General features: G+C 41.3%; 1 protein-coding gene across 1 annotated transcript; it reads left to right on the top strand.

Moving 5' to 3' along the window:
- The first annotated feature begins 11,580 nt into the window (after nucleotides 1-11,580).
- On the top strand, nucleotides 11,581-13,494 carry LOC124163022 (piggyBac transposable element-derived protein 3-like). The gene is made up of 3 exons (XM_046539805.1): nucleotides 11,581-11,601; nucleotides 11,875-12,033; nucleotides 12,515-13,494. Exon 3 carries the CDS (start codon nucleotides 12,574-12,576, stop codon nucleotides 13,492-13,494), a length of 921 nt encoding a protein of 306 aa, XP_046395761.1. The 5' UTR covers nucleotides 11,581-11,601; nucleotides 11,875-12,033; nucleotides 12,515-12,573.
- The last annotated feature ends 8,391 nt before the right edge of the window (nucleotides 13,495-21,885 follow it).

Below are 21,885 nucleotides of genomic sequence, written 5' to 3'. Positions count from 1 at the left end.
CCACATTGGGGAGGTTCCTTCTCTTCAGTAAAGAGATACGCATGGGTCAGGGGGCTGTGCCCTATCCTCAATCGTGTAAGCACTACTTCCTCTCTCCGATTACTACGAGCTGAGGAGGGCCACGCTGCTACCGTGTCCTTGATGCCACGGAGCTTGTTATTATTTAGAATCCTCCATGACTCCCTCCATTTTCCAAATACCACGTTTCTTAGAGATGCTCGTAAGTCCTCGTGGGGAACCAGCGTTGAGACAAGAACTTCGTTATTCAGAGCTTCCTTGGCCATAGCGTCTGCTATCTCATTCCCGGCTATCCCCTCATGTCCAGGTACCCACAGAAAATGGATATTCAAACCCTTTCTCGAAAGGGTCAGCAGGAGAGAGTGTATTTCTTGCACGATCGGGTGCACGGGTGAGAAGCCAGAGATGGCTTGTAGCGAGCTCCTGGAGTCAGTGCATATCACAAAGGAGCCGCCGTGGTCATCTAGGGCTTCTAGAGCTGTCCTTATGGCATAAAGCTCCGCCGTGTACACACTGCACATCGGGTGAAGCTTTGCTCTGATGTTCCCGTGGATAGGGGAGACCACTGCACATGCACAAGCAGAGTTATCTTTCGAACCGTCAGTGTAAACGGGGGTAAGGTTGGGGTGATTCCATCGGAACATGGCAAACAAACGCTGGTACTCCGAGGGAGTTGTGGAAGACTTCGGTCGAGATCGTGAAAGAACATTCACCACCGGAGTGGGAGTGATCCAAGGGGGGTGTTCCGAGAATGAAACAGGATACACTTCAGGTAGCGTGAATTCGCATCCGCGAATAAAATCGTTAAAACGAACGCTTACTGGTCTGGTTGCTTTAGTCCTTCGGTTAAAAACATTAATAAAACGGGGTTTAAAAAGTAAACTATAACATGGGTGACTCGTCATTGCTAAAATTTTGGAAACGTAGCTACAAAGAAGCCAGGTCCTTCGGTAGCATAGAGGAGGCTCGCCTGCGTCGGTATATATACTGGGAATCGGGCTGGTCCTAAACGCCCCAGTGCATAGTCGCAGACTTGCGTTGTGCACTGAGTTAAGTGCTTTCAAATACGTCTCGCGTGCGGACGCATACACGAATGAGCCGTAGTCTAATTTCGACCGCACCAGTGTGCGGTAGAGTAAAATTAAGGTGGTGCGGTCTGCTCCCCAAGATGCGTGGCTTAAAAACTTTAAAATGTTTAAAGACTTCAAACAGTTTACCTTGACAGAATTAATGTGCTCCTTCCAGTTGAGTTTGTGGTCGAGGGTCATCCCCAGAAAACGGACTGATTCCACAAATGGGAGGTTTCTACCACCTAGGTGTAACGTGGGATTTACATGGACGCCCCGAGTGCGAGAAAAGTGAACGCACTTTGTTTTCTCCAAAGAGAAAAGGAAGCCGTTATTTTGGGTCCATTTGTGAAGTTTATTGATGGTGAGTTGCGCCATACGCGATGCATTCACGACCCTAGATGATCTGCAGAAAATCGCGAGATCATCCACAAACAGTGACCCTAACACTGGCTCCTTGATGCAGTGAGCTATGTCGTTGATCGCAATAGCGAACAACGTCACGCTCAGAACCGAGCCTTGGGGAACTCCGTTGTCAAGAGGGTAAAAATTTGACAACAACTGTCCCGTCCTTACTTTAAAAACACGGTTGGTTAAAAAATTTTGTATAAAAATGGGCAAACAGCCTCTAAAACCCCACTCGCGTAATACGCGTAGAATCTTACGTCGCCAGACCCGGTCGTAAGCCTTCTCTAAGTCGAAAAATACGCCGACTACGTGTTGGCGGAGAAGGAAGGCTTCTTGGATGAAATTTTCAATTCTGACCAAGTGGTCCATTGTGGAACGGTTCCGTCTGAATCCGCATTGTATCCTAGAGAGGAGTTTTCGACGCTCCAGCCACCAAATGAGACGTCGATTTACCATTCGCTCCATTAACTTGCACAGGCAGCTGGTGAGAGAAATCGGCCGGTAAGAATTCGGGTCAGCTCGGTCTTTTCCATGTTTTGGGATGGGGATAATGACGGACTCCCGCCAGGACGGAGGAAAATCCCCATTGGCCCAGAGCTGATTAAAAGTTTCAAGGATTTCCAGCAACGCCGATTCCGATAGATTTCGGAGGAAGGCATTGTGGATCTCGTCGGGTCCTGGGGACGTGTCGTGGGAGTCATGAATGGCAGATTTCAGCTCCCAAATGGTAAATGGCATATTGTAGTCTGCCGTTGTTTTAGGCTCCATAAAGGATATAGGGACGTTCTCGAGCCTTTTCTTGAGGATCGCAAAAGAAGGGTCATAGCATTCGTCGCTGCTCACTTTGGCGAGTAATTGGGCGAATACGTTCCCTATCGCAGCTGGAGAAGTGATAACCTTTCCTTCGACTTCTAGGAAGGATATACCTAGATGCTGGCTGCTACCCGATATGCTCCTCACCTTACGCCATACCTGTGCAAGTGGAGTCCTGTGGTTGACACCGGAGACAAAATTCATCCAAGAAATCCTCTTTGCGTCCTTTATTACCTGACGCGCTTTCGCTCTTAGTCGCCGAAAAGCGGAGAGATTATTTGCTGTAGGATACTTGTTGAAAATTCGGAGAGCTTTCTTACGTTTTTTAATGGCTTCTGCGCAGGTTTCATTCCACCATGGCACCGCATTTCTTGGAAGGATGCTTCGAGATCGTGGTATGCTAATTTCGGCGGCTTGAATGATGCTGGATGTCAAAAGATTTACGTTTGTTACACAGTCGTTGTTTTTATCCCACACGTAGTTAAAATTTGAGTTAAAAAGATGCCAATCAGCTTTCCGGACAATCCAACAGCCTGGTCTAATAAAATCGGGGTTTATATTTTGCTCCCTTTTGATTAAAAGGGGAAAGTGATCGCTCCCACTAAGATCCTTATGCACAGAGAGTTTGAGTTTATTGACCAAACTAGTCGATAAAATACTCAAGTCAATGGAGGAAGAATCGCCGCTATAAGAGTTAAAACGGGTTTTCTCGCCGTTATTGAGTAAAAAAAGGTTAAAATCACTAATAAAACTTGATAAAATACGTCCCCTGCGGTTGCACTGTTCCGGGGTGCTTCCCCATAGACGATCGTGAGCATTAAAATCTCCGAGTAAAATAAAAGGCTGAGGTAGCTGGTGAACAAGGGATTCTAGATTAAAACGGGTGACGGGTGCACCCTCCGGCAGGTAAACGTTGCACACCGTTATCGCCTCGGGAGCGTGCACCGTCACCGCTACCGCTTGGAACGGTGTGTTAAGATTTATTCGGGAGGTGTAAAGAGCCTCCCGGACAAAAACCGAAACTCCACCATGGGCTCGTTGGCCACTAGTATCGTCCAGTCTAAAAGTGTTAAAATGTTTTAAATATCCCTTGTCTGTATCTTTAAAACGCGTTTCCTGCAAACATATACAGAAAGGGTTAAAATCATTTATTAAAACAGCCAGCTCCTCCTTATGCCGATAAAATCCATTACAATTCCATTGTAATATAAAATTCATAAAAAGGGTTTAAAAAGGGTAAAAGATAAATAAAAACAGAAAAAAAAGGATGTCAATATTGAAACTTGGAGCAGCATTAGCCCGGAAGTCTGTGGAATCATCGCTTTAAGCGACTTTTCCTTCCCTTATTCCTGACTTTTTCGATCTCTGTGTCCGAAATACAGAGATCTTCGTCTATGTCCTCCTGCATCGGTTCCATACCTTTGCCGGAGGGACCAGGAGAGGGAGTTTTCTCTCGCTGGTCAGGTTTTCTGGTGGTTTTCTTTGTTGTATTTTTGGGAGACACTACGGAGGAGTTAGGGGTGTTTTTTTTAGTATTGCTATTGTTACTCGCATTTGTTTTTTTTTAATAAATCTATCTGCTTTTCAGGTTCCGTCTGTGTAGAAATGGTGCACTTCTTAACTGGAGCAGAGGCGATTGCGGCAAAGGAACGCGAGAAAGAGGGGGCACTAAGGGCTTTGAACTTTTTCCTTGCCTCCAGGTAAGATATTTTTTCCATAGTTTTTATTTCCATAATCTTCCGTTCCTCTTTCATTTTCGGGCAATCGCGAGAGTAAGCCGCGTGGGTACCCTCGCAATTCACGCAGCAGGCCGCTTCCGCACATTTGTCCCCATCGTGCTTGTCCTTGCCGCAGCGCGGGCAGGTGGCCTTGCCCTCACATCGCGGTGCGATGTGGCCGAATTTTTGGCATTGGAAGCAGCGCATCGGTTGAGGGAAGAATGGTCGCACAGTTACAGATTCGTATCCTAAGAAGACTTTAACGGGCAGTTTGTCTAGAGCGAACGTGAGAATTACTGACGTGGTATTTATCACTTCACCGTTTCGCTTCGTAGTCAGTCTGCGGCAGTCGATGACGCCCTGGGGGGCCATCTCTCTCTTGATCTCTTCTGGTTCCACGTAAAGAAGGTCGTAGTGACTTATTACTCCCTTAGAGGTATTTAGAGTGCGGTGGATCTCGACTTTAACTGGGATGTCGTGTAATTTTTCAGTTTTAAGCAATTTTTCAGCTTGGATGTTGTTCGCAGTCTCTATTAGTAGGGTACCATCTCTTAGTTTTTTCACCGAATTTGGCTCTCCAGTAATTATCGATTGCATAGCTTTTTTAATGAAAAAGGGAGACACCTTTTTCAGAGTGTCACCTTCTTTGGCGCATTTCATAGACAAAAAACGCTTCGAGCTTTCAAAAGACTTTTCTCCTCCGCCCGTGTCCGGGCGGGATCTTTTTGGTGGAGGAAGAGTAATCGTCTCCATGAAAGTAAGAACATAATTCGTCCCCTGGGCTCCCCACCCACCACGGAGCCACACATTTGGGACGCCACCCGCAAGCCGGAATGGACGTCAGGGCTACCCAAGGGATATAGGAACCTTCGATAGGGGGTCTCTTTTGGGTTAGAACCTCCGGCGCGGGGGCCCTCCGAACCCACACGCCTTCGGCCGCCCTACGGAGACCCCCATATCTCCAGCACTAACCCGTCCTGGCGTACGCTCGGAAGGAGCCGCCAAGCTCCCCAGCCGCCAGGAGCCGATTGACCGAGCTGGGCTCTTCTCGGCCGCCCGTTTTCGGGGAATCCAGGGCCGAAGTGGGGTATTGAACTCCGGCCCATACCGGGTTTCCGACGCCCGGCTGGGTGCCGGAGAACTCACCCACCAGGATCCCTTTCTCCCCCATGTACGGGTCTCCACGCACGGCAAACACGTGGGTGATTCTGGACGCCAGATGTTACGGCTACTCAGAACAGCAGAGTCACATGCTGTCTGGACACTATCCGAGCGAGCGACGGGGTTTTTTTACGAGCTTGTCTCCTCGGTGGGCTCGGGTCCGTGGGGGCGCGACTCCCCAAAGGAAGAGATAACTCCCCTCCCCCCGTGCGGGGGCTATCAAATGTTTAAGGTCTGATAATGGAGGGGAATACTTTTCCAAAGTGTTTTCTGAGTTTCTAAACAATGAAGGCATCCAACGGCAGTCTACTATCCCTGGAACACCTGAGCAGAATGGAGTAGCGGAGAGGGCTAACAGAACAATTTTAGAAAAGAGTAGGGCTATGCTAAAACAAGCTGGTCTTGATAACAGGTACTGGGGGGAAGCAGTTAATATTGCAGTTTATCTTAAAAATCTGTCTCCTACAGTGGCATTAAAAGGAAAGGTTCCATTTGAAGCATGGACAGGAAGGAAAGTCAATGTTGGTCATCTTAAAGTTTTTGGATGCAGTGCTTATGTTCAATTCCAAAAGAAAAAAGTAAGAAACTTGGTGATAGAAGTAGAGTGTGTATATTTGTGGGGTACGATAGTGAGAAGAAAGGATACCGTTTAATTGATCCCAAAAATCCTTATCAAATAGTGTTGGAAAGAAGTGTATTGTTTCACGAAAAAAGATTTCCAATGAAAAATCTACTAGGCGATAATGAGGGTGTTGTTGGGTCTCCTGATACCTCGGAGATATTAATTCATGTCCCAACTAAGCCTAAAGAGATAGATATAGAAATCCAGAGAGACCTCGAAGATGACAATTCGGGGGGATCACAGACCTCTAATGACAATACTGAAAATTCTGCGGAATTAAGAGAACGTAGATATCCATTAAGAGACAGAAAACCCTGTGATTACTCTGACTATTTGGTGTACAAAGCTGAACTGGAGAGCATGAATGATGAACCCGAAACGCGAGAACAAGCGTTAGCTAAATGGGATAAAGCTCACTGGAAAAATGCAATGGATGAGGAAATGTCGTCCTTTAGAAAGAATAAGGTATTTATTTTAGTTCCTAGACCTACAAATGTGAATGTTGTACAAAATAGGTGGGTATTCAAATTAAAAACTGGTCCTGACGGTACAATTGATAGATATAAGGCTCGTTTGGTGGCAAAAGGATATACTCAGATGCAGGGCTTAGATTATATCGACACATTCTCTCCTGTTGTTAGAGCTGAAAGCTTAAGGTTAATTCTGTCTTTAGCTGTAAATATGAACTTATTTATAAAACATATTAATGTATGTACGGCTTTTCTAAATGGTGAATTAGAAGAAAAAGTGTATATGGAACAGCCAGAGGGTTATGTTGATCTTGACAATAAGGAAAAGGTATGTTTATTAAAAAAGGCTATCTATGGATTGAAACAGTCATCTAGATGTTGGAATGCCAAGTTACATGAGATATCAATGTGTTTAAACTATGTCAGATCAAAGGGTGACCCTTGTGTTTATATGAAGCATAAGACTCATCATGTTATAACTATTATTGCTGTGCATGTGGATGATGTATTTATTATTTCTAATGATCAGGATGAAGCGAAAACTGTAAAATTGACATTTCAAAAGAATTTTGATTGCAGAGATTTGGGAAAACTTTCAAATTTTCTAGGTATTGAAGTGGAATATTGTGAAGATGGGAAAGTCAAGCTTTCTCAAAGATCTTATTTAAATAAGATCCTAGAAAGGTTTAATATGAAGGACTGTTATCCTGTTAGAACACCAATGGAAAAGGGCATTTGTCTGGAAAGAAATGCTGGTCCTAAACCAAATGTACCCTATCAATCTCTAATAGGTTCGTTAATGTACTTAAGTATATGGACTAGGCCAGATATTGTGCAAGCAGTAAATTACCTAAGTCAATTTAATGCTTATTATGGGGCTCAACATTGGAATTGTGCTAAAAGACTACTTCGATACTTGCAAGGAACCAAAGAATTGGGTTAAATATTTAAAAAGGGTAACAATGAATTGTGTGGCTAAGTTACTCAGGGTCGTCACGGAGCATGTCCTTTAATACTCCGACAAGGTCCATTCTATTTCGCCATACCTGGTATAAGTCACACACTGTCAAGAAATTTTTTACACTAATAACGGAGTCGCATACATTACACTGAGGCGGGATTTTATCTTCCGTAGTAGTAGCAGAGATGCGTTTTTTTGGGGTGCGTCGACAGCAAGGTCATTTGCACCTCTCATAGTTCGCTAACATCTTCCGTGAATAGATAAGAGTGAGTCATGGCGCAGTTTCCTATCCTCAGTCTTGTTATGACAACCTCCTCTCTCCGCGTACCCATGACAGATGAGGCCCACCTTGAAACGTCAGGTTTCACGCTTTAGTTTTCTCCTTGTTTGGGAACTCCAGTGTTCCTTCCACTGGTTTACGCTTTTTCATCGACGACGACGTTCAACGACGTTTTTTCATGCTACGGGGGTCATCCAGAAAATAAGTTCCATTTTGGTGTGTAGATCGCTAGAGGCACTTTTTGACAAATGTGGCTACATTGTACAAAAGAGGGGAATCTTCTGAATAGAATGAGAGGGAGATAGGCTCAGTAGCCTAAAAAACAGAGTCACAGCAACTCGTTGAAATGGAGTCCTCGACGTCGCGTCCCGCCACCTCGGTGCCTGTTCCGTCTCGAGTTGTTGTGCGCGGAGTGATTCAATTTCTTCATGCCCGTGGTTTCAAATCGGTTGAAATTCATCAACAGCTTGTTTCTGTGTATGGAGAGGGTGTAATGAGTGAATCAATGGTGAGGAGATGGGTTCGTGAATTTAAGGTGGGAAGACATTCACTTGAGGACGAAAGTGGAAGAGGCAGACCCTCATTTGTCACGGACAAACTTGTGGCAAAAGTCGACAGTGCTGTACGTGAAGATCGCCGTTCCACTGTGGACAAACTCCATGAGTGTCTCCCTGAGATCTCACGATCCATCATTCATGAGATTGTCTCGGAAAAACTCGATTTTCGAAAAGTTTGCGCCCGATGGGTTTCGAGAGAGCTGACGCCCGAACACAAGTCACAACGAGTGGCTGCAGCTCGTGAATTTTTGGGCCGCTACAGAATGGAAGGGGATCCTTTTCTCAAGTCCATAGTCACTGGAGATGAAACCTGGGTGTCGCACTATACCTACTATACGAGTAAAGCTACAAGATTTTATTTTATTTTACGAAATGACGATTGAAAATGATTTTAACTACTTAACGACGTATGAAAGCCCGAATGGTTTTACTTCGAATATTGATGTGACCTTATCCAAAGGTCTCATAGATAGAGTCAGCGACTGGAACGTTCAAGAGGAGGAATCCTTAAGTGACCATCGTTTAATAACCTTCGTAGTACATACTGAAAAACAAATCAACTCACCTCCTCCTACATCCGGAAATACTTATAATCTGTCGAAAGCAAATTGGGAAAATTCAAAGAGGAAATAAATGCCAGGAAAAGTGAATTAATCTCAGATCCCAAAGTGAATACCCTTACGAAAATAATAACGGAAGCCAGTGAAGTAGCAATTCCCAAAATCAAACTAAAGGAAAGAAAAGTACCGTGGTGGAATAACAAATTATCAAAGTTAAGGAAACAGTGTAGAAAAATGAAAAAGAAATTCAGTCAGAAACAAATCATTGAGGCTCATAACTTGGAAATATGGAGAAACGAATACATATACGCAAGAAATAAATACGCTTATGAAATAAAAATTGCTAAAAAGACAAGTAGGGAAAAAATTATCAGTGCTGGCAACGAAGATCCTTGGGGTGGTGCCTACCGAATTCTAAGAAATAAAAATAAATCTATAACACCAAGCACACTGAAAAAAACCAACGGCGAATTTACGAATAATACTGAAGTAACAATAATGCTTCTATTAAACACGCTCCTACCCTCTGATCGTGAAACAAATGATAAAAAACTAATACGCGCAAAAACAAAAGAAAAACTAAATACTGGTGAAGGTGCAACGTCCTTTAAATTAAATGATCTGACTGAAATCATTAAAGACCTGAAAAATAAAAAATCCCCGGGGCACGACGGAATCAAAGTTGAAATAAAATAAATAATCCCCAAACCATGAATGAAATGTTGGAAATCTACAATAAATTACTTACAAGTGAAACTTTCCCCACGGAATGGAAACATGGTGTATTAAAAAAATTTCCAAACCCGAATAAAGACCCCGAAGATCCAAAGGCCTACCGACCCATCACACTCCTTCCAGTGCTTGGAAAAATTTACGAAAAAATGGTTGCAAAATTACTCAATTTCGAACTCGAGCAGCAGAAATACTTTAATCAAAATCAATACGGTTTCATGCCTGGCAAAGGGACAGTAGACGCCATTCAAAAAGTTATCTCCATAGCCGAACATGCATCGCCAAAATACGTACTGGGTATATTTTTAGACATTGCAGGTGCATTCGACAACGCGTGGTGGCCAAATATTTTAAACGAATTACTGACGCAGAAAGTTTCGAAGACAATTTTTAACCAGACGAGGGATTATTTTACCAATCGTCGAACAACACTAGAAATCAATGGAATCACTAAGATAAAAAATCTTAGCCAAAGAAATACTATCTAAATCAAACATCCACCCACTGATCATAGAAGAGCTGTATCAATTAATGGAAATCTGTGTGGAGCAAAATTATTGCCGCTTTAACGGACAATTCTATAAGATAAATGAAGGTCTAACCATGGGATCACCACTTTCGCCCATACTAGCCGAGATTTTCATGGACCACCTAGAAGAATAACTATTCAAGTCACACCCACAGTATTGCCAAAACATTTTCTACTGGTTCAGATACGTCGATGACATTTTGTGCTGCTGGACCGGCACCAACAAACAGCTAGATAGTTTTCTCCAGCTCATTAACTCACTACATAACTCTATAAAGTTTACAATGGAACTGGAAGTTGACAAAAAATTAAATTTCTTAGATTTGTCTGTGGAAATTAAAAAACAAAACCATGTCTTTTCAATATACAGAAAACCTACTTTCACAGATCAGGTCATCCCAGCGGATTCATGTCACCCTATTTCACACAAACTAGCTGGTTTTCATTCCCTAATCCATAGATGAATCAACATTCCTATGAATAACAATCACTACCATAAAGAATTCCTGGCCAGCCAGTCAATAGCAATTAACAATGGATACAGTGTGGAACTCGACTCTTTGCTTGCAAAAAAAAAGACGACAACAAGCAGTGAACCTCCACACCTCTCTCTCCCCACAGCAGATAAGTGAACCCCGTAAATGGTGCAGAATTCCCTTCATCAAAGATCTCTCCTACAAGATTGCCAACCAAATCCTTAAGGAAAAATTCAGTTTCCTTTTACACCCCCACAACATTATCCCGACTCTTGTGTAAACACAAAGACCTATTCGAAAGTGAAAAACTGAGTGGTGTATACGAGATTAAGTGTTGCGAGTGCCATGCGCAATATATAGGTCAGACAGGAAGAGATTTCAACACGAGATTCAATTAACATAGGAAGTGCATCGCCCATAGTAACCCAACTTCGATGGTGGCCAAACACATCATTGAGAGCGGCCACAATCCAAACTTCGCAACCAAAGTTCTCCATAAAAATACCAAAGGGAGGAAATTAGACGCCTTGGAACAATTAGAGATCCACCAACGTAAACATTCCCAGGTTTCCCTTCTCAACGACAACCTCTACCTTTCAAAATCGCCCTTGCTTTCCATTGAGATCCAATAGTGCGTTTCCCAGAAGTGTTACAATCCCACCTCCCCCCCTCCTATCGCCCACTCGACGTGAATGAGATCCCACAAGAACCATACAGTGAATCCTAACCGCCGACCCCCCGCTCCCCACCCCCACCTACACACCCTCAGAAGAACGCGTCCTCGAGGCCCCCTACTAATCCGCACGGCAGCCTACGGGCACAGTCGACGTCTTCCCCCCCCCCCCCCCCCCCCCTTCCACACCATTCACCGATGGCCCTCGGAAACAACACCCGAAGATAAGAAGACCGCCACGTGTATTCAAATGCTTTCATTTCTATGTTCAAAGTTTGTTAACCCTGGAAAAAAAACCCTTCAATTTCCAACCTTTTTACCTCCTTTGGTTTTTCCACTCTCCCCCCCCCCCCCCCCCCCCCCCACGCCTTGCACTTCTACCCATTCCAGCCACCTCCTTGAGGACCTTCCATCCCATTTCTCCGCCGCAGTCGCAGTCGCCGCAGGATCGGTTGGCACCACTACCGTCGAACTTACGACGCGATTTTTAACGTGGAGTGCCGAATCTTACCGTAGGGTATATGATCGTTGGCAACTAGTTCCAGTAAACAACGTGGTAAGTCTTCATATTTCCAATATTTTTTGTAAGTTATACTTCTTGCAAGTTCTTGGAATTAAGTTTATTTGTTTCCTAAATATTCACTTAATATTTGGAAGCATTTTTGTGATATATTCTCTAATATTAGTTACCATAATATGCTAATGAATACCGTTGTCCTTGAACGAGGACAGCAGTATCTAAGGTAAGCATTTTGTTGTGAGCACTATGTTATGGTGGTTCACGTTAATGGATTACAGCTTTATATGTTTTATGATTTTACTTTTACAGGGACCTTATGCACTGCTAGAAAGGCAAACGATGATCGATTTGAATCATTTGTGCTGGACATTCTTGAAAATGGAGAACTGTCAGAATTAGAAGGAGGTAGTGATGATGAGGGAAACGAAGGAAATGAAATTGATTTATTGCCTCCTGTAAAAGACCCAGGTACCCATTTTATCTGTTACTCTCATATGTATTTATGTGACTTATGAATCAGTGTCGTGTTGCAATTATAAAGTTTTAATATATGATAGCATAAGTTGCAAATGAAGATGTTTATCTTTGACGGAAAGTAGTACCATGGCCTTGCTAAAACAAATCCTAATGTGGACAAGATCCTCATATGGATGGAAATTTGAAAATACGTTTCCATTATTGTTATTTCCTTCTGTCAGTGATCCTTATTATATCCTACTGCTTTCACTATTATAATTCATACTTTTAATGCACTATAACACTGGAACGGATCGGTACCACTCCTGATACCGTGCCCTTCAAAGATTATAAAGAAAATGAAATTATTGAATTTGATCATTCTATGTGCATGAGTTCCCAAAAGTAACTATTTTAAATTATTTAAACTGCATAAAAATCACTCAGGAGGCCATTATATTGTATCATATAATATTGTTTGTTCCCTTTACAGTGACGAATGAATTTGATAACGAAGAAGAAAATGAAGAAGTGGGGACCGAAAATGAACCCATGATGGGTAGTCATGCCTTCGCAATGGTTAATCTTACAGACCGCAAGAGCATCAAGTGGCAGCGCAGGCCATTAGCAGTTGTTGACACAAATTGGATGCCTCTTCCTGGGAATGACAATGATTTGGAAGATACTATGAGTCCTGTGAAGTATTTTTATCGGTATATACCAACTCAGCTGTTTGAGGAAATGGCAGAATTCACTAACATTTATGCATTACAGCAGGGAACCTTGAATTTTGACATTACTAATGGCCAGGAGCTTCAAGTTTTGGTTGGTCTCCATATAATGATGGGTGCATTAAAATTTCCCCGGGTGCATTTATACTGGGATAAAGCATTGGGACTTAATTTTTTCAATGCAATGACGAAAAATAGATTTTTCAAGCTTTGGAATCATCTCCATCTAGTTAATAATTTAGAGCACGATAAGTCGTGTAAGGACCGTTTGTTCAAAGTCCGTCCTATTTTTCAAGCAGTTCAGAAGAGGTGCAAAGAACTAGACCTGGAACAAAAACTCTGTGTGGATGAACAAATGGTTCCATTCAAGGGGACGTTGTCAGTCAAACAGTACATAAAAGGGAAGCCTTATAAGTGGGGAGTAAAGATTTTTATGCTTTGTGGAGAAAGTGGTTTATGCTATGACTTTATTATTTACCAGGGGAAAACAACAGAAATAGAGGAAGGCCTACAAAAAACTTTTGGATTTGGAGGAGCGGTAGTTCTTCATTTGAGTGAAAGAATTTATGAGACTGGTAATCAAAATCACCAACTCTATTTTGACAATTATTTCACTAACTTCAACATGCTTCAAGCTTTGAAGCATAAGAATATCCTGGCTGCCGGAACAGCTCGAGCAAATAGATTATCGAAACCTCCAACAATGACTGATAAAGAAGTTCTAAAGCAAGAAAGAGGTTAAATGGAAGAAGTGACTAGTAAGACTAAAGACGTCGCCTTCGTGAAATGGATGGATAATAGGGTCGTAAATATCGCATCTAATTTTATAGGGGTTGGAAATCCAGACCTGGCAAGACGCTGGGATGGCATCAAAAAAGAGTATGTTCAAATTCCACGGCCAGAAGTAATAAAATTATACAATTCATCGATGGGTGGGGTAGACAAAATGGATTTTCTGATTGGCATATACAGAATTTTTATAAGATCAAAAAAGTGGACTCTGCGTCTTATATTCCATGCAGTGGACTTAGCAATTGTGAACAGTTGGCTCGAATACCGTGCAGATGCTATCAAAAGCGGAGTACCACAAAAGCAAGTACTAGATTTAATGCACTTCAGGGTGCGGGTGGCTGAGGCTCTTTGCATGGCTAATAAGCCACTGCTTAGTAGAAAACGTGGTCGTCGATCAGACGGTAAGAATGAAAATGAAGGAACCCCGAAACAAAAATACGAATATCGGCCCAGCAAAGAAATCAGCCATGACACAATTGATCATCTTCCCATCCATTGTGGGAAAAAAGAAGCAGGAAGATGCAAAAACGGTAGCTGCAAAGGGAAATCACATTTTAGGTGTGAAAAGTGCCAAATTTACCTTTGCCTTAGCAAAGACAGAAATTGCTTCCGTGAGTTTCATTTGAAATAAACCTTGCCTGTGCAAGTGAAGCATTTACATGTGTACCCAATCCATTTTTGTGTTTCGTTTGATATTATTATATTTGTATCCTTACTTGTGATACTATTATGTGATGTTCAATGCTATTTCTGTGCCATATGTTTTACCTAAATCACTACCTTGAAACAAAAAGATGAATGTACAAATTATATGCTAAAACTTGTTTTCATTTTACCTACGTACTATTATGCCCATATGCTGATCCTTAATTTCATCATTTATATTTAATATTTTTCATTGTTTTTGTTACCATTATGTGAATCGACTCTTATTTATACTAAAGCAAATGATAACCACACAAGTGAATACCAGTGACCCACTTCTGTCTGCATATCATCAGAGTTCAGAACAGGTAGATACGTTATCCCTCAAGAAACTTTGTCCATGATCATTGACAAACAATAACTTTAAGATGGTTTTTGTAAAAATTATGAAAAAAATACTGGAGAGTCTATGGTCATAAACACTCACTTTGGATAAATTTCATCAGTTTCTGACCAAAACTCTGGAGTCGGTACTGAAAGGGTTAAACTTGAATCTCGCATGGTCTCAAATCACAGAAAAAGTTTGGGCTAGAATTGTTAGTGACAGAGAGTTTGATCGCTTGATCACTACGAAAGTTAAGAGATTTCAGTTCCCTCGCGAAACGCCCCACGATTTCGTGTGTTCTGTGCGTAATGCCACTCAGGTGCTGGGTTTGCAGTATTCCGAGTCTTCTATTGTGCGACTCATTATTCAAGGGTTAAATCCTTTAACAAAATCTGCAATTATGTTCTCAAATCAGCCTAACACATTTGTAGAATTGGACTCTGTTATCACGCAGGCTTCTAAACATTTAATGGACTGTGCTGAATATTCCAACACTTTCCATCGTATCTCTAGGAACACGTCTTCTGTTGCCTCTTCCAGTGCGTCTAGGGAAGTTTCTTTTCCTATTAATTGTTCTTTCTGTCATAAACCTGGCCACAAAGTGAACGAGTGTCGCAAAAGACGACGATTTTCTCAGCCTGCTGTGAGTTTGATGAGTGTCCGTGACAAGTGTTCGACTCGATTGCCAATATTATCTATTAATCTTCATTCTATGCCATGCCAGGCTTTAATTGACACTGGGTGTTCAGTTTCACTGTGTGATGAAGATTTCTATGCTTCTCTGAAATGTTGCCGGAGAAAGGTTATTCGTAAGAATGTTGACGTCGATTTAATCACTGTGTCGGGGCAGCCTTTTCATATTAATTCCTCTGTCTCACTCAAGGTTCAAATAGGCAAGTTTTCTTGGAACCACGTGTTTTATCTAGCTAAAATCCCGTTTCCCGTGTTACTGGGTGTGGATTTCATCTGTAATTCAAAGATGATTATTCGTCCGACGAACGTCAGTTTTGAAAATGCCCCGAATTCTCTTTTTTCTTTTACGGACAATTGCGAAGCGTTTAAATCGGCGCCAGTTAGTAACTCGTCCGAATCACTTGTTCTGTCGTCCACTGAAATTACGTTGTGTGATAAGTTGAAGGGCTTATTGTCAAAATTTCCTGATGTGATTTCTCAAGAATTGGGGGTCACATCTGTTATGACATACGAAATTGAACTGCTAGATTCAACTCCGATTCGATCCCATCCTTATTCGTTGTCACCTCCAAAGGCTAATTTAATGAAGAAACACATCCAATCTTTACTTGATAAGAAAGTGATTGAGGTTTCCAATTCAAACTGGTGTTCGCCAGCTTTTCTAGTGCCTAAAAAAGATGGATCCGAAAGACTAGTGGTCGATTACCGTAAGTTAAACAAAGTTGTTAAATCAGACGGTTATCCAACACCTTCTGTTGAACATGCATTCCAATATCTTGCTGATGCAAAATATTTCACTGTTCTTGATCTCAATTCTGCCTTTCATCAAATACCATTATCTGAGAATTCTAAGAAATTAACTGCTTTTGTGACGCCGTCTCATTAATGAAGTATTGGGCGATTTGAAATATTCCTGTGTCTATCCATATATTGATGACTTGTGTATCTATTCCAAGTCTGCTGAAGACCATGTATCTCATGTTAATGCTGTCCTCAACAAACTACGCAGAGCCGGTTTGACGGTGTGCGAGGACAAGGTTAAGCTTGGTGTGGAATCACTCACTTTTCTGGGCCATCTCATCACAAATGGAACCTTGCAAGTTGATCCTGAGAGAGTGAGACCAATTGAACAATTCCCAGTTCCCAGAAATGTGAAGAAAGTGGCCAGATTCATTGGACTTTGTGGGTTTTACTGCAAGTTTATTCCAAGGTATTCTGAAATTTCTATGCCACTGAATCGCTTGAAACGTAAAAATGTTCCTTTTCAATGGACAGCCGTTGAAAATGAGGCTTTCTGCCAGTTGAAGAAAGCTCTCACCAATCCACCAGTATTATCTTTCCCTCGATTTGACGAGGAATTTCATTTATTTGTCGATGCCAGTAATTTGGCGGTTGGTGCCGTTCTGAATCACAAAGTAAATGGCGATTTTGTCCCTGTGGCTTTTGCTAGTAAGGCACTCTCGGAACATGAACGTAAATTTTCTTCTTATGAATTGGAGTGTCACGCAATTCATTTTGGAATTCAAAAATTCAGTGTTTACTTACAAGTAAAACCATTTCACTTGTACACTGATAATGGTGCCTTGACATGGCTTTTCTCTCATCCTAAGCAGTTGGGCAAATTAGGCAGGATGGTGCTTAAATTATCCTCTTATAAATTCACTGTGCATCATGTTCGAGGATCATCTAATTCTGTCGCAGATTGTCTTTCTCGCATTGAGCCATTCTCATCTACAAATAGTCCTTTAGATGTGGAATCAAACACTCATAAGGAGTCAGCTGTTCCTTATTCTTGTGTGTTACATAAATTGCCTTTGTCATTTGTCGACATTCGAAAACACCAACAAACTGATCTCGTTCTAAAGGATATTTTCAATCAGATTAATAATAATTCCTTGAACGACAAAAACTATTTTCTGAAGGGACAGCTATTATGTTATGGGAATTCTAAAATTAAGCGAGGAAGAGCTGTTTTGCCTACGGTCTTGAGGCCTATGATTTTTCAATATTTTCACTGCTCTAGTCTGTCTGCTCACTTGGGCATGGCTAAAACTTATGATAAGATTAGCAGACACTTTTGGTGGAAGGACATGAAAAGAGAGGTTTATGACATGGTCAGAAAATGCCATCTGTGTCAAACTTGTAAACCCAGAAATGCTCCACCTCCTGGCATGCTATCGTCGCACAATCCTTCTGAAGTTTGGGAAAGACTTTATATTGACTTTGTGGGACCTTTACCCTTGACTAAAGGTGGACACCAATATGTACTTTCTCTTATAGATGGTTTTTCTAAATTCTGTTTTCTTGAGCCAGTTCGTAAGGCTACGGCTGGTTCGGTTGTTTCAATACTCACTCAAAGAGTATTCCCGAAATTCGGTTTCCCTAAATATTTGGTTTCTGATAATGCACAAGTTTTTAAATCTCATGCCGTTAAGGAGATGTGTTTGCAACTGGGGGTTAAGCAAATTTTTGTTTCTCCATACTATCCCTGTTCTAATCAGGTAGAGAGATTGCATAGAAATCTAAAATCTGCACTTGCCATTTTGTGCAATAATGTCCACCATACGTGGGACACTATGTTGGCTGACTTAAATTTTGCCCTGAACACTGCCTCTCATGAGAGCAGTGGTTATTCTCCTGCCAAAATAATTTTCGGCAGAGAACTAAAGCATCCTTTAATTAATCAGTGGGACATTCCAAAATCTTTATTCGAGAATGATCTCAGCGATAATGACAGACAAGTCTGCCTGAATCATGTAATTGCTAATTTAAAAAAGGCCAGAAATAGGCATAAAGAATCCTATGATAAATCTCACTCCCAAATCACTTTCTTTGTGGGAGATCTTGTTCTCTGCAAAAACCATCCTGTCAATTCTAAAGGTGAACAGAAAATGGCAAAAATGGAACCTCTGTGGAACGGACCTTTTGTCCTTAAAAAGTACCTCTCTCCTGTAACAGTTATTCTGGAAGTTTCTCCTGGGAAAGAGAAAATCTGTCATGTTTCTCATTTAAAGGCATACCATGGTGGCATTGCTAACTCCAGTAATTAAAAGGAATGAAATATCATTGATTTTTTTTATTTTTTTTTCTCAATGAATCCTAATGTTTTCTTTCTCAAATACTATTTGATGCTTGATTTCGGTGTTGTATTTCTCTTGATTCCTAATAATATTGTTTTGAATAATGAATAATAAGTCTATTTCTATGCTTGTAATTGAAATTGTTCTGAAATATTGTATTGTACTTGCTTATTCTCATCTGCTTAATTCACTCATGTAATTTAGTGTTGGTCTACTGTGGTTGTGAGATGGGGTAAGGTGGAGGATCTATGGGTGCTTGGAGGGAGAGGACGGGAGAATAACTTGGGGAAAAATCCCCGAGATGGCTCGTTTCCAGATAAGCTGTGGAGGTGGCCCCAGTTATTAAGATTCAATTGTGTTTTGTGTCACCTTTCCTCCACCAAGACTTTTGGACATTCTCACAATTAGTGATTCTTGACAGTGATAAGTGTCGTGATTTTGCTGTGTTCGATATTCTATCGATGGCTGAGTGATTGAATTGATCAGCTGATTTTAAGACTGCCTACTGTGTTTTAGTGTGGCTTTTGGCGTTGAGTTGCGACCTTCATCGCCCGACAAGTATGAACTTTCATATTGTCGCAAACAGCATGTAGCTCTTCAAGCTATTTCTATTGTTAATTGAAGAGTGAAATTTAGAGTGATTTCTTTTTGTTGATGCAATATGCAGTTCTCATTTTGTTAGCATCGCCTATGATTCTTCTTTTTTTGACTTATTTAATTAATTCTGAGAGATATATATACACATCTTGATTAAATTTAGTCAGTACTTGATCAATATCTGACATGAATACCATATGCCTTGTAAATTGTTAATAATTATTGGAAAAATCGAGGAAATTAGTGCAATCTATTGTCATTTATGTAAATCTTGTTGAATTTTGGAGGATTCTTTATTGATGATTAATTATGGACTGATAATATTCACAAACATGGAGGGTTTAAATGGAGAATTAATAATGCCAATGTATATCAATTAAGTGAGACACATCCTATGCTGATTATTTTGCTGCTATTTTGATAACCAATAATTATTTAGTGAATAACCGTATATTAGAATAACCTTGTACTTAATGTTTATATAAATTGGGGTATATTTTTTATTGGCCGACCCTAACTTTCTCTTGGGTTGCTATATCCATATGGGTAGAAGTTAAAACCCATTTTTGTCAATCGTTGTTTTTAGATAAGGTGGTTGAACCCAACTAATGGGACAACCCAGGGTTCTCATGAACCCAACTGCTTCACCAACCCAATTTTGCCCATTTACTAAGTGGTTGGTTATTGTATTGCTTTACTTGGTTTTAAAAACCACAAAATATCTCTGATGAGAGAAGGAACAATTGAGTTTGGTAAGGATTTTCTGGTGTTATACCAATAATAATCTTCCCAGTTCCTTCTTGTCGCTAATGGTAATTATTTGTAATTTTGATTCTCTGGTACTCCGAACAAGCATCAAATTATAAGATATTGATTGTTAACTTTGTCTTGATATATAAAACTAAATAATTTACTCTATATATCAATCAGCAATATTTCTTGTCTCACTCTTGTAATTATGCCATGTTATTCACTTATGAATTCTGTTGAATTCCAAAACATCACTCTTGAAGTTATCATTTACAGAGTGATAAAAATGTATATTCTTGTCAAAACTATTTTTTCAGTGATATTTCTTGAAAACTATTGTCTCAAACAATTAACTTTTTTATATTCAGTTCAATTCTAACCACTGAATAATGTTTTTTTGTAAAATTCATGGGGGGTTAAACAGTGGGGGTTCATCCAGTGAAAACCAGTGAACCTGTGATGCCTCGATAAGTTTTCCTGGCATTAATCAGTTCTTGGTGGACGTGTCTTTGTCCACAAGTTCAAGCAATTTTTGTGGTCATTTTCCCACAGAGGATGTGGCATTTTTTAGTGTTCCCCCCCCCCCCAAAAATTTCTGGTACCCCTCCCCCCCCAGAAATTCCTCGAACTTCCTCGAACTTCCTCCGAACTTATCCGCAGAACTTCTCCCGCCAAGAACTTTTCGCGCTAAGGTTTTTTCGCGCAAAGGATTTTTCGCGCAAAAGGCCTGTAGCAAAATCCTGTCTCTGCAAAATCCTGTCTCTGGAAAATCCTGTCTCTGGAAAATCCTGTCTCTGAAAACCCTGCCTCTGGAAACTCAGCCTCTGGAATCAGCCTCTGAAACAGCCCCGAACCAACCTACCTGCAATGCAAGACTTATATAGGACTACTGCGGAGGTATACTTACTCCTTGGCAAGCAAGGGGAAATCGGTGCTAAGGCTTTAGTATTGCACTTGGAGTGAGAAGTTTTACCATTGTCCTATCACAACTCTCTCTCCCTCCAATACCTCACCCCAGTATCTCCTTCCCCTCCATGTGTTCCAATGAATATCCCTCTGATTCAACTGATGTCTCCAACCCAGAAGTTGAGGGGAAAATTCTGGCTGGTATGCTGTTGTCTCAAAACCAGGGAATGGTGTTTTGCGGAGCGGCCGTTTCTGCAGGGGCAGTGACGCATCAGTGGGGCAGTAGTTGAATTCTACCTGGCTACCCCTCCACTCCCTGGAAGAATCCCTCCCCTCACATCCTGTCTTGTCCTGCATAGGCAAGCTCTCTTGTGCTCGTGGGGTCGTCGTTGACACATGTCTAGTGAGACATGGCAAATTTAGTGCAATTATTCTGCTGGTTTTTAGCTGGTAATGTTTCCTTTGGCATCATGAATTACTATTATTGTTTTCTGTAATACTTCTGATTTTTTGAATACTCTACTTTGAATAGATATCGAACGGTAATTACTCGTAAATTATTTTTGGCTACCTTTTTCTTGTGAGCTGTTTTTCTTGTTTGTGGAGTCTTTCCCTGATCCAGCTTGAGACCGACGGTTGGAGTATTTCCCTTGTCTGGGCCTACGTGATAAATCAACCAGATTTTACGACGTAACGTCACACTACTTAGAGATATTTTTCATAGGACAACAATAATTATACATGACAGTAAAAAAATAAATGAAGTTAGTTAGCATAAAGTGTACAATAAAAGGCATAATACAGACTAAAAAGTCACCAACCCAAGCTTCCAATGCATGTACCCACAAAACTAAGTCTGCAAACCATTCACCCAAAGTAAGCAGGGACGGATAAGCACGATTAGCCACCCACCACCCTATTGATTGCACAGCGAGCTGCCTCATTGTGGCAGCAATCAGGTTAAGTGAGCTGCCTCATTATACTTAACCTTTTCAATCCCACCCACATACTCCATCCCCTGATGGTTTGCATCGGGTTGAGGGTAAATGTTTTCCATCATCTCCGCCTCATTCTCCCACTCTCCCATGAAGAGCTCCCTCTGCTCCTCACAGATGTTGTGTAGAATGCAGCAGGTGCTGATAATTTTAACTGCTTTTGGCACATCCGTGTCTATCTGCTTCAATAGAACACGCCAACGCCCTTTCAGGCTGCCCAATGAATTCTCCACCACCATCCTCGCCCTTGACAATCTGTAGATGCAATAACTTGCCGTTAATTGGGTATT

Source organism: Ischnura elegans, chromosome 7 (assembly GCF_921293095.1).
Source record: "Ischnura elegans chromosome 7, ioIscEleg1.1, whole genome shotgun sequence".
Lineage (NCBI taxonomy): Eukaryota > Metazoa > Arthropoda > Insecta > Odonata > Coenagrionidae > Ischnura > Ischnura elegans.
Note: the sequence above shows the minus strand (reverse complement) of the source record. Positions and strands in the feature narration are given on the sequence as shown.